The following is a 16438-nucleotide window of genomic DNA, read 5'->3' on the forward strand; positions in this document are numbered from 1 at the left end:
AAATTAATCATTTAGGATATGAAATTTTAAAAACAATAACAACATTAATTAACAAATTTATAATCTGGCCTGGCTTTTACATTAATACAGTGATATTTGATTGTTTAATCATCGAAACTGTTTTTGGATCACAAAATAAAAGCACAAAAAGGAAAAGCATTATGTATCTTTGAATTTCCCTTTTAATTTACTCAGCACTAACAGTCACAATAGCATGTGCAGAAAAACTTCCCAACTGTTTTGAATATCCATGTGATTTGTGCACCAACCATTTTTACCGGGTATGGCGAGGAGATCATTGCAGAAAGTTCTGTGGTATTTGCACAGGTGATAATTTAAAGAAATTCAAATAATACGTACACAATGTTGTTTTTCGTCATATCATTTTTATACTTTTGTTATTTATAATGTTGATGATATCATTACAGTGTGTATGTTTTATATTTGTGCTTTTATTGATAAAATATGTCTCTCAAATTTCATTATTTGAAGTTAAATGGAAAAGTTATGACAATGGTCTACGTCTTTATGAATGATCTTTGTCTATGAAATATAGAGATAAAAAATAATATTTAAGCACAAAAAGTCCATTAAAAGAACACAAAATAGGAGCAATGGAGGAGTGGGAATCCCCTGCGTACAGATCGCACCCGCCCTGTGCTTCTTATCATGATCGGGAAAAATATAATGGCGTAACAAATAATTTGAAAAAGGCCAGTCAGCACTTTAGGCTTCATGGTAGATTCTATTTGCTGACAAGGTCAATGTATCGACCATTGAACTTGCACAATGATGACTTTAAACGAGATTGTTGATATTCTTGTTCATCAACTTGTGTGCCAATAGTTTGCCTCACTTAAGAAATTGTACATATACGAGGTACGTTCAATAAATAATGTCATCAGCTCGATAACATACAATATAGAAATCATATGACATTAAGCTTGACTTTCTCTCATTATTGATTCTTTAATGAATTGACCACTTTTCATCGCATAATTTCATTGTGGGAAGCGGAAAGGAAGGGCTATTCGAGACACTGCATTAAAAATGAATGGTCAAGCATCAGTAAACTAGAGTAAAATTGAACGCGTCATTAAAGCTGCTGTAAAACTTGTTAATTTCCCAAATATATATTAACTGAAATATGTGAAATTTACAGCAACTTATGTTTGTTTCATAAACACATGAACAGGTGGATTTCAATTAACAAAAAATGTATAATGGGCATCAAAAATGGGTACCGTCCTTGTCAACAAGGACATACAACAACCAATGTATATTAGCGAATATACAACAAATTATCACTGATTATGTTTTATTGACTTTAAGACACATAGCACATTTGATAGACATCATTTGGGTGGTAGTTTTAAAGATACATTTGATAGTAAAAAAGTTTAATACTCAAAGGTCACCCTATATTTTTAAAAATGAGTGAAAACGACAGCATGTAGAAAATCTGAACAATTATGTTTAAAAAATCAAAAATTGTACTTATCCACGTTTGTCTGAAATTCAAACAGATCATGAAACTTGAATCCATTTTGCTTTAAACCCTCAAAACAAATTTACAATCAGATGCACTTGACAAAACTGCAAAGGCCTAAGAAGGGCAAAGATTTGCAAGAACACAAAAACAGTTTTATACGCTATTTTCCTAAATATTAGCTGTCTTGTTGTTCAAATTCATATTTGGGAAGGCAGTTCAATTTCTGGAGGAGTCTAGTAAACAAAATATTTGCAAAAAAATTGAAATGTTTATGAGAGAAAGGAAACAGAATGAGGAATTCACTACATTAAATTTCTTCATGATAGCGTCCAAACCCACAGGCCATGAAGAGTAAATAAGTTTTGGGGTAAACAGAAAGTTAATGTTTTGTCACATCAACAATATTCGCTAGATCTTTGAACCTTTGACTTGTTTTATTTCCCAAACTTAGGAAATCACCTTTCAGAAAGAAAAAAACTATTACAGCAAATCATAGGATATGCCGTATTCCAGTATACGAAGGGTCATACTCAAAAATGTGTTCTGAAAACAATTAGAAATTGAATAAAAATGTTATGGACATGTGTTTTAATAAAAAGTGAATTATTTAGTTAAATCATTAAGACAAAATCATAGAAAAGCGTTTTCGTTTTTGTTTCTTTTCCAGCCCCGATGACATTATTTATTGAACGTCCCTCGTATGTAGAGCATGCTCTTATGTATCAGATCAACTCCATGTGCGATGATAAATGTATATTGCTGCATAACTTAGTGGAAATTGACGATTGAAAAGTTGAAGTCATCTTCTTTATCATATGGCTTGGTAGGTAGATAACCATTCTCGTCTTTTTCTAGTAAGATAACCAAATATGTCGGATTCTATGGTATTTTGTTCATGTATTGCAATTTCCTTGAAAAGGAAGTAATTGTCAATTAATAATACATGTACGCTGTAGATATATCGTAATGTCGAGTTGAAAGCTATATCGTGTTTAATCTTCTTCTCATGTATATATAAGATTTTGAAAAATTCCAAAAAATATATCTGTTAAAAATAGTGCACAATCAAAGGCTCTTTTATACCTGATCTTGAAATATTATGTCAATTTTTCCTCTATTGATTTTAATCTCTCTACTTAAACGTGTTAAAATGAAACTAATTTCTGAAACTTGTATTTTGTATAATCTTTCAGATACTGATTTTGTGATAGACTCGTCTTCAGTGCTAGGATAAAGCTTGATACATGTTGGAGGATTGAATATAACAATAAAAATTTTACAATGAAAATTTCTTTTCTTTTCAACAATTGATTTTGCGTCTTTCATGTATTTCACCAAAATATATCATTTTTCGCTACAAAAGAGCAGTACCGCAGTTTTGGTGAAAGGGTCTATAAAACCTTCCTCAAATTTTGGATTGCTTCAAATAGTGTTCATTGTATGTTGAACAGAATAAAGATAACTTATATCCAGACTCTGTAACTTGATTATTACATTTTTAATTTGGTTGTTTGTTAAAAAAATTTTACAGCTTTTTTTTCTCAGATTCAGTCTTCTCTTTTTCAACTATTTTCAAGTATAAGAAAAACGTACTTTATCCGTTCAAGGCCATATAAATGAAGCTGATGATGCAGAAGATAGATCAGACTACGGTTAGCATACCAATTGCAAGCCAAACTGCAAAGATATTTCCGTCCTTAATTGGCGTCGTTGATATAATATCAAGATCACGGTGGGAGATCGAAGACTACATACCTTCCAGAAGTGCTTCAAGCTTGCAGAAATTCCAAAATTAAAAAGTAGAACCATGCATCTATGAAGATGAGGACATCCCAATAAAACAATTACGCTACTAGTCCAACAAAGTTACTGGGTGATTTCGACAGCAACTCTGACTAGAGAATTCACAACAGGGGCTGTGTGGGACAAAGATCGCATCCCATGTTACGGTTAATATTATTGCCCCTGCCCACATTGTTGCAACAATGGTCGACAATGTGTAAATACTCAAACAGAGTGGTTCTTAGTAACACCGGGACTGGAACGGGGCTGAATGTTCTCGCCTCTGCTCTTCTTATTGGCCATAGACTGGGTCATGCGGGAATCCTCCAGAGATAAGCATATTAACTGCATCAGATGGAGAATGGAAAACAACATTGCGATCACAACACCAGAAAACAAGCTGATAGAGATAGGGCTGACATGGAATTAAGGAAACAGAATGAAGCATATGGAGATAACGAACATCATTCTAGATCAAAAGTCCATAAAACAAGACAAAATAGGAGCAGAGCAAATACGGACCTCCAAAACATTAGAGGTAGGATCAGGTGCCATAGAAGATTGAAAAATCCCCTGCCAACCGGTCACACCCGTCGTGTGCTCCTTGTCATGATCGGGAATGACGGAAAAATCCGTCGTCATTTCAGTGTATAAATAACTGAATAACAACTAGTATGAAAAACGTCAGTCAGCATTTGACTCAGTTATAAATTGTATTTGCTGACAAGGTCATTGTATCGACCATAGAACTTACGAAATGATTACTTTAAACGAGACAGCTGAAATCCTTGTTATCTACTTGTTTGTCAATAATTTACCTCGTTGTAGAAATTATTCATACGTAGAGCATTCTCTTGCGGATCTAATCAACTGAGGTATGTAAACTCCGTATGCAGGTGATGAAGGTATATTGCTGCATACGTAAGGGAAATTGACGTCTGAAAAGTTAAAGTCATTACGTTCATCATAGAGCTTGGTTGTTGGATTACCATTAACGCTTTTTTCAAGTAAAATATCTAAATATGAAACCGATGTGTCAGACTCTGAGGTATCTTTTATCTCAAGCTCACCAGGATATATCATATCGACATAAGATTGGAATTTCCATTGTTAATAAACAGTACGTCGTCGATATATCTGAATGTCGAGTTGAATGTTTCTTCGTTTCACGCATACGATTTTGCACAAAGTATGCTTAATATGAATACGATAATAAGTATGCTAATAACGGAGTGCAATTGGTACCCATGGGAATTTCAATAGATTGTTGGAAGACCTGGTCTCAAAAAACCACATCAATAGATATTGTCAATCAGAAACTCAAGCATCTTTTTTATGTCGACTTTAGAGTACTTGTGTGTGCAATCAGAATGCTTTTAGTAAAATTATTTGCAAATGACATATGACAAAGTAAGTAACAAAAGTAAACTAAGCATGTAGCTATATCAAAGTCAACTTCGTCACATATTTCCGTAGAATACTCAAGATATTCTGGGCGTACAAGATCAGAAATGCAACGTTGTGCCAGATCATAGAAAGCTACGGAAATTAATTAACCATGTCTTGAGAATGGAAAAAATCAGATATACCAAGGGTTCTTGGATTACCATTGCAATTCAACGCTTAATGTCATAAATCATTGCATTAACAGTTGACATGCTCATCCGCTTAATGATATAATTCTTTCATTAAGCGGTGATTTAACATTAGCGGTTGAAAAGGTTAACCATTAATGCAATAATTTATGGCATTGGGCCTTACAGTTGCAACGTTAACGCTTAATGATATGTGTATCATTAAGCGGCTTTATATCATTAGCGGCTGCTACAATGGTCTCTACTTGGAAAGCGAAACAAAGTGCAACAAAAGGATAGAGGCATGGCGATTCTCAGTAGAAAAAGAAATGAAAGATCAGGGTGGACTTCGGGCATAGTACTGTCCTTTCTGAGTACAAATTGTATTTGATAAAATGAAATACGTCAGACAGATCAGTACAGCAAATGTCAGTGTAAAGACAGGGATGGGGTACCTCGGTGCAGGCCATAAACTTGTGCTCGAAGCAGGAGGAGAACTTTAAGTTCGTAGTAATATAAGAAAGATCGTTTCTTTTCTGAAAGATTTGAGCAAAGATACTGGATTTGAATTTAGAAGAAAACAGTTTTCATTATTTGATATTAGTTCTTGAAATTAAAATGATTTTTTTTTTTTTTGGAGAAAATTAATATTATTCAAGCTCAGAAGTCCATTAAACAATACAAAATAGGAGTAGAGACCTCGCGCAATTGCGAAACTCGTAACACTGTAAATATAGACGGGTGTTAGTATTTTTGGTCATGTTATTGTTTTGTCTACATGGATTTTTCTGCCAGTTTGTACCTACCTTCTATAACGTCCTTTGATGATGTCCCTCTAAATTGTTTAATAAGTTTTCAATTGAACTGACAGAGGTTCTTCTTATGGTAAAGCTAAAATGATTGATAAAATGTGCAAATCAAGAAGTAGTCATAATATATGTTTCTTTAAAATTATAAGCAGGGAAAAGGAGAGATTAATAGAGTGATTTTGATGTCTATAGTCAATTTTGTTATAATTACCGTACGTACTACACAAATAAGCGTATTATGGTTTTTAACGGGACGTAGAGCATTCATGTGAGTTGTATTATCTTTCTAATGGGAAAAAAAACTTGTTACCGATAAACTCTTTTTTTAAACTGTGCAAATAAATAAATTTCAATATTAAAAGAACCTGTTAAAAGTTATCTTTAAGAAAACAAGACCAAAAATTGGATGTCAGCCTTTAAATTAATTTTCAACGTTTTAATGTCTTAGACGACGTATAGATATATTTAAAGTCAGAAATGGATATTTTGACGTTACAGAATCAGCCCCAATTCTGTGTGCAAAGTCAGCAAACACGGGCGTTCGTACACGATTCCTGCACAGATCACATGCCACGGCTATATGCCTAATCTTCTTTACTTGGTATCTACATACATTTATATTTAAAGACGAAAGATAAAATACACAAAACGTATTCCATCTAAAAATCATATTAGACTGTATTAAAGTACCATGCTAATTTACTGTAAAATAACTAATTTAATTTAATTTAAAATAACTAATATATAAGTTAATGTTTTTTATGTATGTACTCATATTTTTTCTCTCCATATATGACGGTATGTATTACAGTGTATTTCTCAAAATATTTAATATTTTATTTTAATTTTATTTAAACATAGCACATGTATTTTTCTTTTCTTTGTTTAAAGCTTTTTAGAATAATTTTATATATATAGTTGCATTTTTATTTAAATGGGGGGGGGGGGAGACAATATTAAATAAAAAAAATACAATGCCCAAAGATTTAAAAAAAAGTTTTCGAAGCATTGCAAAATATTCTAATTTTATACTTTTTAAAATGGGAGGATTCAGTTCTATGCTTAAATTAATTTTGAATTAAGTCGATATTTCTAAATATATTGTGCCAGGATAATTTTTTTTTTTTTTCAGTTTAGACAACAGTTTTTGTCTCTTACAAGACATGGACAAATTTTCAAATCATAAATTATTTGGTATCTTCACCATGTGAATTTAAGAATCAAATCAAATAAAAAAAAACAAAACAAAACAAACAAAAAACAAAAACAACTCTGTAAAAAAAAATCTATTCTTTGTGCGTCATACAACCGCACCTGTGGTTCCGGATGATGTCATCGTGTGAGAGTTATCGCCCTTAGACTGATATCCCACAATGCACTGAACTGTCACTCGCATGTGTAAATATAGCGGAACAGTTCCAAGTTTGGAAACTTTTTCTGATGCATGCATCCATTTGCATGATGATCCCTCAATTTAAATCAGAAAACAGTCTCCAAACGACAATTATTTGTTGTTAAGAAACCGGTATTGACGCGTGGTGTGGTTCTCGTGGGCGCAAAGTTGAAGAGGAAGTGAAGTTTTTTCAATGAATCAAATCCAAGATGGCTTCCACTAACGTTAGTTTGGACGACATAGACTTGTCTAGTTTAAGGGTAAGAAGGGGCTTATCAATTCATTTAGAGTGATAATAGGTTTTCCATTTGCGGAATATATATTTACAATTATTTAACGAAGGACGCGGCTGATTATTTTGTCCTTATTTAATCAGCTGATTAAGTAACAACACAACAAGTTGAACAAACTGAACAAAGAAGAATGTCTGTCAGACTCTATTAAAAACGTTACTCATCTTACATAAGATATTTTTTGCTGTTATGCATTGTTAATTCATCGCAATGGATTATTTCAAAAACCTCGATATCTCGTGTATGATTTTTCTTTGTATAAATAAAATAATAACCAGTGGGGTACTTCAACTTCCAGAAGAAGTTTATATTTGTCTTCATACTTTACAGGACCCAGCAGGAATATTTGACCTGATTGAAGTTGTTGGAAATGGAACTTATGGCCAAGTATACAAGGTATGGGGTCCATAAATGGTTTTGATATTTAGACCCCAAAATCATAATGTCGAAACATTATTTTGAAACAATGAAAGATGAAACTGAACATTTCTTTTAGTCAGTGGGTTTACATCATATAGTTGAGGTTCAGAAAAAAGCCCATGTACAACCAACAGTAAAATACAGTAAAACAATAAATTTGATTTAAAGTTGACAATATAACAATTAAAAGGAGTTTTGTAAAGCTCTTAAACTGACTATCACAACTTAGAATGCCACAGAAATAACAAATATACAACATAACTAGATGAGATCTCGTTGCGAGCAACGAGTAGGTCTTCCGTTGAATTTCTAGATAAGATGAGATGTGATTTTGACTGAGATATTCGTTTAAAGAGAATGACATTAAGTTTTCCCTAGTTAAAGTTAAAGATTTTCATTTTTATCACGATATTCTGAACATCTTTTGTTTGATAAGGCTTATGAAAATACTCCCCCATTTCGAGATATAAAGCATAAAATATATAGCATTTTGGTCCCTTGCGACACCTAATTACGTAACATATGATAAAAATATTATCATATATTGTTGCAAATCGTTAAGATGAATACTTTTGCTTGAGTAATGTATAACAAAATATTGATCATTAGAGAGTTATAGATAAAAGGCTTTTGGCCCCTATGAGCCTCTAATTTGAGGGGTCAGCCCCTTTTTCTTGATATTAAATGAAAGGTCTTGTGATTTTGAAGATTTTTTGTTCAACACTTATTCAGAGATTTCTTTTTGTTGTGGAGATATGTTAAATGGAAATATTTAGGGGCCAGTCCTACAAGTCCTTAATGGGACCATTTTACAAAAATTCAAAGTATGCATATTGTTTAGAACATTATTAGACCATCTTTTGTTCAATATTGCTTATCAAAATATTCCCCCTTTTTGAGATATAAAGCGTCAAAGATGTGACATTCTGGCCCCTTGTGACCCCTTATTACGTCATATATTATTAAAATATCATCATATATTGTTGCAAATCTGTAAGATAAATACTTTTGCTTCAGTAATGTATAACAAAATATTGATCGTTAGAGAGTTATAGATAAAAGACTTTTGGCCCCTATGAGCCCCTAATTTGAGGGGTCAGCCCCATTTTCTTGATATCAAATGAAAGGTCTTGTGATTTTGAAGATTTTTTGTTCAACACTTATTAATAGATTTCTTTTCGTTGTGGAGATATACTCAATGAAAATATTTAGGGGCCACTCCTACAAGTCCTTAATGGGGCCGTTTTACAAAAATTTAAAGTAAGCATATTGTTATAAGAACATTATTCTGACCATCTTTTGTTCAATATTGCTTATCAAAATATTCCCCCTTTTTGAGATATAAAGCGTCAAAGATGTGACATTCTGGCCCCTTGTGACCCCTTATTACGTAATATATTATTAAAATATCATCATATATTGTTGCAAATCGGTAAGATAAATACTTTTGCTTCAGTAATGTATAACAAAATATTGATCGTTAGAGAGTTATAGATAAAAGACTTTTGGCCCCTATGAGCCCCTAATTTGAGGGGTCAGCCCAATTTTCTTGATATCAAATGAAAGGTCTTGTGATTTTGAAGATTTTTTGTTCAACACTTATTAATAGATTTCTTTTCGTTGTGGAGATATACTCAATGAAAATATTTAGGGGCCACTCCTACAAGTCCTTAATGGGGCCGTTTTACAAAAATTTAAAGTAAGCATATTGTTTAGAACATTATTCTGACCATCTTTTGTTCAATATTGCTTATCAAAATATTCCCCCTTTTTTAGATATAAAGCATCAACGATGTGACATTCTGGCCCCTTGTGACCCCTTATTACGTAATATATTATTAAAATATCATCATATATTGTTGCAAATCTGTAAGATAAATACTTTTGCTTCAGTAATGTATAACAAAATATTGATCATTAGAGAGTTATGGATAAAAGGCTTTTGGCCCCTATGAGCCCCTAATTTGAGGGGTCAGCCCCATTTTCTTGATATCAAATGAAAGGTCTTGTGATTTTGAAGATTTTTTGTTCAACACTTATTCAGAGATTTCTCTTCGTTGTGGAGATATGCTCAACGAAAATATTTAGGGGCCACTCCTACAAGTCCTTAATGGGGCCGTTTTACAAAAATTCAAAGTATGCATATTGTTTAAAACATTATTCTGACCATCTTTTGTTCAATACTGCTTATCAAAATTTGCCCCCTTTTTGAGATATGAAGCGTCAAAGATTGAGTATTCTGGCCCCTTGTGACCCCTAATTACGTAACATATGACCAACATATTGTAATATATTGTTGCAAATTGGTAATATGAACAACTTTGCTTCTGAAATGTATCACAAAATATTGATCATTAAAGAGTTACAGATAAAAGACTTCTGGCCCCTCTGAGCCCCTAATTTGAGGAGTCAGCCCCTTTTTCTTGATATCAAACGAAAGGTCTTGTGATTTCAAAGACTTTTTGTTCTACAACTATTCAGAGATTTCTCTTTGTTTAGAAGATATACTTAATATAAATATTTAGGGGCCACCCCTACAAGTACTTAATGGGGCCATTTTACAAAAATTCAAAGTATGCATATTGTTTAGATCATTATTCTGACCAACTTTTGTTCAATATTGCTTATCAAAATATTCCCTCTTTTCATGATATGAAGTGTCAAAGATTTAGCATTCTTGCCCCTTGTGACCCCTTATTACGTAAGATATACTTAAAAGTTGAAAATATGCTTTTGCAAATAGTCTAAAATTAATAAAAATCGAAAAATTGAGCAGAAAAAGTGATAAAATTTTTTGGTCACAAGCGGGATCGAACCCGGGTCGCCCGCGTGACAATCCAACGCGCTAACCATTCGGCCATCGGGATCGCCGCTTCGCGTTTTCAAATGCAAATATCTCGAGATTGGCTCGGTCGATTTTCAAACAAATTACATATTTGGATTCAGAAAAGGGGTCTTTATTCAATTCTAATATAAAAATATTAAAAAAGAAAAGTTGAAAAATTGCGTTTTTTAAATTCGCTTCCAGTTTCGACCGGAAGTATTGACGACGCACGAAAAAGCAATTCTGCAACGCTATAAATCATGAACTATCATCTCCAATTAATCTTAGCTTCATATCTTAAGCAGTTTTCGCTAAGTAATCAAGACAAAATTGCATTTTAAAATCAGAAAATTGTCCATATCTCACGACCGGAAGTGACGTCATCGACGAAAAAAATTTCCAATAAGGTTCAGATCAGTACCTATCAGATGTCAAAGTTTCATGAGAATCGGTTCAGTAGTTTACGAGAAATCGCGTGCACAAAATTGGTAAGAAAAATAATAATAATAATAATAATAGGGAAAAAGAAACCGAAGAATAACAAGAAGGTCTTCCGTTGGAGACGGAAGACCTTAATTAAACATTCAAAACACATATCCATGCATTACACACACATGGTAAAAATAAAGAAAACTTTGCAGGAGTCCAGAAGTCAATAGAAAAGAATTGGAAAATTGTAATTACCACAAAGTGATTTCATTCCCTATCATTGGATATAATGAATTATGTTTATAACAAAGCAAGTCCTCTGTCACTAGCACTGCATTATAAGCGTGCAAGTGTTCTTCTGGAATTTACTTGGGGAACGTGAAAAGCCTCCATCAAATGTAGCATGTTTTCATTTATTCTTAGGGGAGGCATACAAAGACAGGACAACTGGCAGCCATTAAAGTAATGAATGTCACAGAGGTGAGTTGTAAGAACATAAAATAGCCACAAAAGTAAAAGTTTACTTAAATAGTAAAGCAATGAATGTCACCAATAGGGGTGGGACGATATACTGATACACCGATACATACCAATATTTTCCTCCAAGATACGGTTTACGATACAAGCATTCAAATATCGGTACGAAACGATACACGAAAGTTCCATCCAAAATTTGAAAATGAAAGTACCTGTCCTTTGAAAATGGCGGCTTGTACGAAGTGAAGAGATTATTTTGATATTGAGGACACACTTTAGAACTAATAAGTCGTTGATTAGGGGTAAAACGTTTTCACTTTTAAGCAGGCTCGGGAGATTGGACAAGAAAAGTTCAGTATGAAATGCGTTCTATACACAGAAAATATCGTTTCCAGAACATTTGATATTATAAATTGTTAATCTATCTCGTACTTTTTTTGTAATCTCAACTTGGCGACACACTTTCAGCAATGATTTAATAATAATGTAAATATGATCAATGTTTTTAAATGAATTTTTAGTCCGTGTTCTCTGATGAAATACACAACTATTTGTAAACAAATTCTGAATAGTAATAATAATATGTACATGTATCATTGTTTTGTACAGTTTTAGTCAATGAAATTAATGAACTTCAAGTATTAATTTCAAAGCAAAGTTAACATGATTTGATGTAGAATAATTTGTTGATTTAATGTCTAGACAAAAAAAAAATAAAATACTTATTATTTGGAATAGTTTTATAATTTATCATAATATCGAGATATGTATCGTATCGTGCCAATATATCGAGATACGTATCGTATCGCAAGATGTGTGTATCGTCCCACCCCTAGTCACCAAGGTGAGGGGTTGCAGTGTTTTCCCCAAAAACCCTGGCCAAATTAACTGCTTCAATTGACAAAAATGCCTCTTTTTAATAAAAAATTATGTGGTTCACAGAGATTTTGTTCATAAACCTCTGCCCCTAGCTTGTCTCAACTGATCTCTAACCCTTTACTTTTAAATAAAGGGAAAACACTGGGTTGTGTGTTAAAAATGTAAACATAACAATATCCATAGAGTAAAGGTTTATGCTTTGTTGAGGTTTTGATAAGTGCTGAATTTATTTTTTCTTTGAATTTTATTTTTTAGGATGAAGAAGAGGAAATTAAACTAGAAATAAATGTCCTCAAGAAGGTAAGTGGGTACATTAATGTGATATGTGACAAATGAATGAACAGAGAAATGTGTATGTTACCTGTCTACAGCAAAACTTGTATAGTACGAACACGGATATTGCGAATTTACAGATATAGCAAAGTTATCTTGGATCCTCAGCTGTATAAATTTAATGAATTCCTTACACAGATATAATGAATTACAGATATATAATAGCGAAGTAATTTTACAGGTCTCAGTGACTTCGTTATAACCGAGTTTTACTGTATTGTGAATCTTTGCATTGTTAACCTTCTATTCTCAATTTTGTCAGACGTGATTTCTGTAATGTCTTTGTTTTGCAGTTTTCCAACCACAGAAACATTGCCACATATTACGGAGCATTTATCAAGAAAAGTCCCCCAGGAAAAGATGATCAATTATGGGCAAGGAATTTATAATCTGAATTTAATATAGAATTTTGGTGCTGGTAAATTTTTAGAATTTAATTTTAAAAATGAATGTTTTGATCAGGCTCAAAGTAACAATAAGAAACATATATGTAAGTGACAAAATGAAAATGTATTGAACATGATCTTTGTAAATAACATTTAACTGCTCATTTATTTTTTATGTTTGAGTTCTAGATGTGTTTAAAGAAACGAATCAAGAACAAGTGTGATAATAACAAATTACATGTGTGCTTAAGTCTGCAGATTAGGACTGTGCAATAATATCGATATTTCAATATATTGCAATACAATGACAAAAAATATCGTATCGCAATACGATTTTGTAATATCGATATATTGGCAATATGCAGAAATTAAGGAATTTTGTAATTAAATATAAAAATAGACTTATGAAAGTTTGTTATTAAGCCAAACAGTAAATCAGAAGTTGTTTTGTTAGAACATTTCAGAGCATATCTTAAATAAAATCAACAAGATTTTTTTTCCATGTTGGTTACTTATCAGTAGTTATGTAATATCTGCATGTAAATTAATGTAAATATAGTAAGAAAATGCCGTTTTTATTACATTAAAATATTGCAATACATATCGCAATACAGTTAAAAATATCGCAATACGAAATCTTGGGCCAATACCCAGCCCTACTGCAGATGTAACACTGCAAACGCCTCTTGAATTTAATTACATATCATTCTTTGTAGCTGGTTATGGAGTTTTGTGGAGCTGGTTCAGTCACAGATCTGGTCAAAGGTGAGGGTCAAAGGTCAAAAATTCATTGATAAAATATGCATGCTTTTCAGTGTATTCCATAGGGTAAAGGAGAATGGAAACTTAGTTCTTCGCATTTACTACTTGCAGTGTAGCTCTTTTATAATTAATATGTTTAACTTTTATATTTTAGCCACAAAAGGAAGCAGTTTGAAGGAAGAATGGATTGCATATATTGGCAGAGAGATGTTACTGGGGGTAACGAATTTTTATGGTAATTGAAGATAATGTTAATTGAAGATTTCAAAAACCTATATCCAAACTTTTGAGAATGTTGAACCCTTTTTTTACTTTAGCAGCATTTCAAAGCAAAAAGTTCTTGAGACACAAATTGCAATGTTTTGTTTGGAAGATTTACTATTTCTGCTAATTTTATGCATATTGCATAGTAATTTAAAGTACATTTCATAATCAAACAGTAGTGTAGGTCTTAGACAATTTATTACTGTAAATTAAAAAAAAAACTTACTTAAGTTAGAATTTTCTCATTTCCGATTTATGCTCAAGTTTGTTTTCATCTTTCAGGGTCTTGCACATTTACACAGCAATAAAGTCATACATAGAGACATCAAGGGACAAAACGTTTTACTGACCGACAATGCTGAGGTCAAACTAGGTCAGTGAGAAGCTTTCATGTTGTATTTGTTAGATACATGTATTTGGTTAATAAATACCCACAAAAACATTCAGACAGATTTGTAAATGTTTAAAGATATTCTGGTCTGTTTTTAGTTGATTTTGGAGTCAGTGCCCAGTTAGATAAAACCATTGGCAGAAGGAACACCTTTATAGGGACACCCTACTGGTAAGCCTCATTGATATAACTGCTTTGAGATGTGGTCTTCAGTTTTATATATATGGATTTTAGATTTATTGATGAAATTTACAGACCAGGAGATTCTTGTGTCCTTTGTTAAAGGTAACTTGTTAATGAATTTGGCATCAGTAAATGTAGTCTTTTTGGGCTGAGAACTTAAGACTCTTGTGTTTTGGTAGGATGGCCCCTGAGGTGATTGCTTGTGATGAGAATCCAGACGCCACGTATGACAACAGGGTGAGTTTACACAGAATATAAGGAGATCCACATCTTGTGGGCCATTCAAATTCGTTTACCCGGCTGAGACAGTGATTGTACTGGCCAAAATATCTGACAGAGAAAATTTGATAACATTTTAATTAAAATACCTTTCACAAGATACCTAAAATTTTGGTCAAGTATTTTCTATTTCTGATCTTCTTGAAAGCCCTGATCTTGTAATCAAAGACTGACATCTGAAGCGTATGTGTAACATTCAAATTATTTTCCCTCTGTTTTGTTACACATTAAATCGGATGCAATTAAGTGCAAGAAAAGAGTTATTACCTAGTACACTCCATGAAAAAGGGAGATAACTCTGTTTTATTTATCATTTCAGAGTGACCTTTGGTCTCTAGGTATAACAGCAATAGAAATGGCAGAGGGTAAACCACGTAAGTAGTCTTGAAATAAAGTAGTGAAATAAAAGGGTTTTTGAGTGAAAAGCATATAAAGCATATTGTATGGTAACATAATCATCTTTTAGTGTGCCATATTTTAATATAAACTGTACTCAAGTGACTTCTGTTACAGAATATTAAGATTGATTTCAACAGATATATCAGAATTGATAAACAGAGTTTTACAATATTTTCTATTTTAGCACTGTGTGATATGCATCCTATGAGGGCCCTCTTCCTTATCCCCAGGAATGCTCCACCGAGATTAAAATCAAACAAATGGTATGTAACAGTCAGGATTGAAATCAAGAAAAGGGCTGTGTTCAAGATCATAGTAGGTAGCATAGCTGCTTGGCTAGAAAAATTGGTCAATTGAACACAACATATTTGTTAAAGCTTGTTATGGCTAGAATTAACATTCATGATTTAAATAAGAGCTACACAGCAGATTTAATCTTGAACACAGCTTAGGGTTAAGTGACAGATTGTACAGTGTCTTGGTGATAAAATTTCATTTGTTTGTATATTCTTTTCTTTAAGATTTCAAGGGTTTACCATTTTAAATATCACTGCTCTGTTTTAATTTCTTTAAGGTCCTCCAGGTTTTCAAATTTTGTGGAGACTTGTTTACTGAAGGATTACATGCATCGGCCAAACACAGAGACATTACTTAGACATCCGTTTATAAAGGACCAACCCACGGAGCGACAGGTCCGAATTCAGCTAAAGGACCATATAGACAGGCACCGCAAAAAGAGGCCAGGTCAGTAACCACTTTATAAATAGCACCACTCAAAGAGAACCAACTTGATGCCAGCATATAAGGAGCAACCAGTTTCACAAGATAAACACATCAAAAAAGAAAGAAATAGACTAAACAAAGAAAAATTTTGCTAATTAAGGAGGCATCATCATAGATAAGTAATCTTAGTAATGAATTGAGATGTACTTGTGTGTTGCCAAATCGGACCAAAATTACTTTCAATTATCATATTGAATTGGTAGCAAGCAGTCGATTGTACGTGTATGATCAAAATTTGTCTCCCATATGCAAGAGAAATGGAGAAAGATCCTTTATGATGAATGGT

General features: G+C 32.7%; 1 protein-coding gene across 2 annotated transcripts in view; it reads left to right on the forward strand.

The window, feature by feature from the left end:
* Nucleotides 1-7013: 7013 nt before the first annotated feature.
* LOC134235930 (traf2 and NCK-interacting protein kinase-like) overlaps nucleotides 7014-16438 on the forward strand; it is a 49517-nt gene continuing 40092 nt past the window's right edge. Inside the window, exons 1-13 of one of the 2 annotated variants that reach the window (XM_062718105.1) lie at nucleotides 7014-7310; nucleotides 7674-7739; nucleotides 11440-11496; nucleotides 12628-12672; nucleotides 12999-13079; nucleotides 13808-13856; nucleotides 14008-14072; nucleotides 14400-14490; nucleotides 14607-14679; nucleotides 14871-14928; nucleotides 15290-15344; nucleotides 15554-15632; nucleotides 15944-16113. In XM_062718105.1, coding sequence (XP_062574089.1) covers nucleotides 7260-7310; nucleotides 7674-7739; nucleotides 11440-11496; nucleotides 12628-12672; nucleotides 12999-13079; nucleotides 13808-13856; nucleotides 14008-14072; nucleotides 14400-14490; nucleotides 14607-14679; nucleotides 14871-14928; nucleotides 15290-15344; nucleotides 15554-15632; nucleotides 15944-16113 — 940 coding nt within the window. In that variant the 5' untranslated portion in view covers nucleotides 7014-7259. Of the gene's footprint in view, nucleotides 7311-7673; nucleotides 7740-11439; nucleotides 11497-12627; nucleotides 12673-12998; nucleotides 13080-13807; nucleotides 13857-14007; nucleotides 14073-14399; nucleotides 14491-14606; nucleotides 14680-14870; nucleotides 14929-15289; nucleotides 15345-15553; nucleotides 15633-15943; nucleotides 16114-16438 lie in introns of those variants that run through there. The other variant, XM_062718104.1, reaches the window with a different exon arrangement.

The sequence above is a fragment of the Saccostrea cucullata genome, unplaced genomic scaffold (assembly GCF_032062105.1).
Source record: "Saccostrea cucullata isolate Sc308-1 unplaced genomic scaffold, CSIRO_AGI_Scuc_v1 ctg1034, whole genome shotgun sequence".
Lineage (NCBI taxonomy): Eukaryota > Metazoa > Mollusca > Bivalvia > Ostreida > Ostreidae > Saccostrea > Saccostrea cuccullata.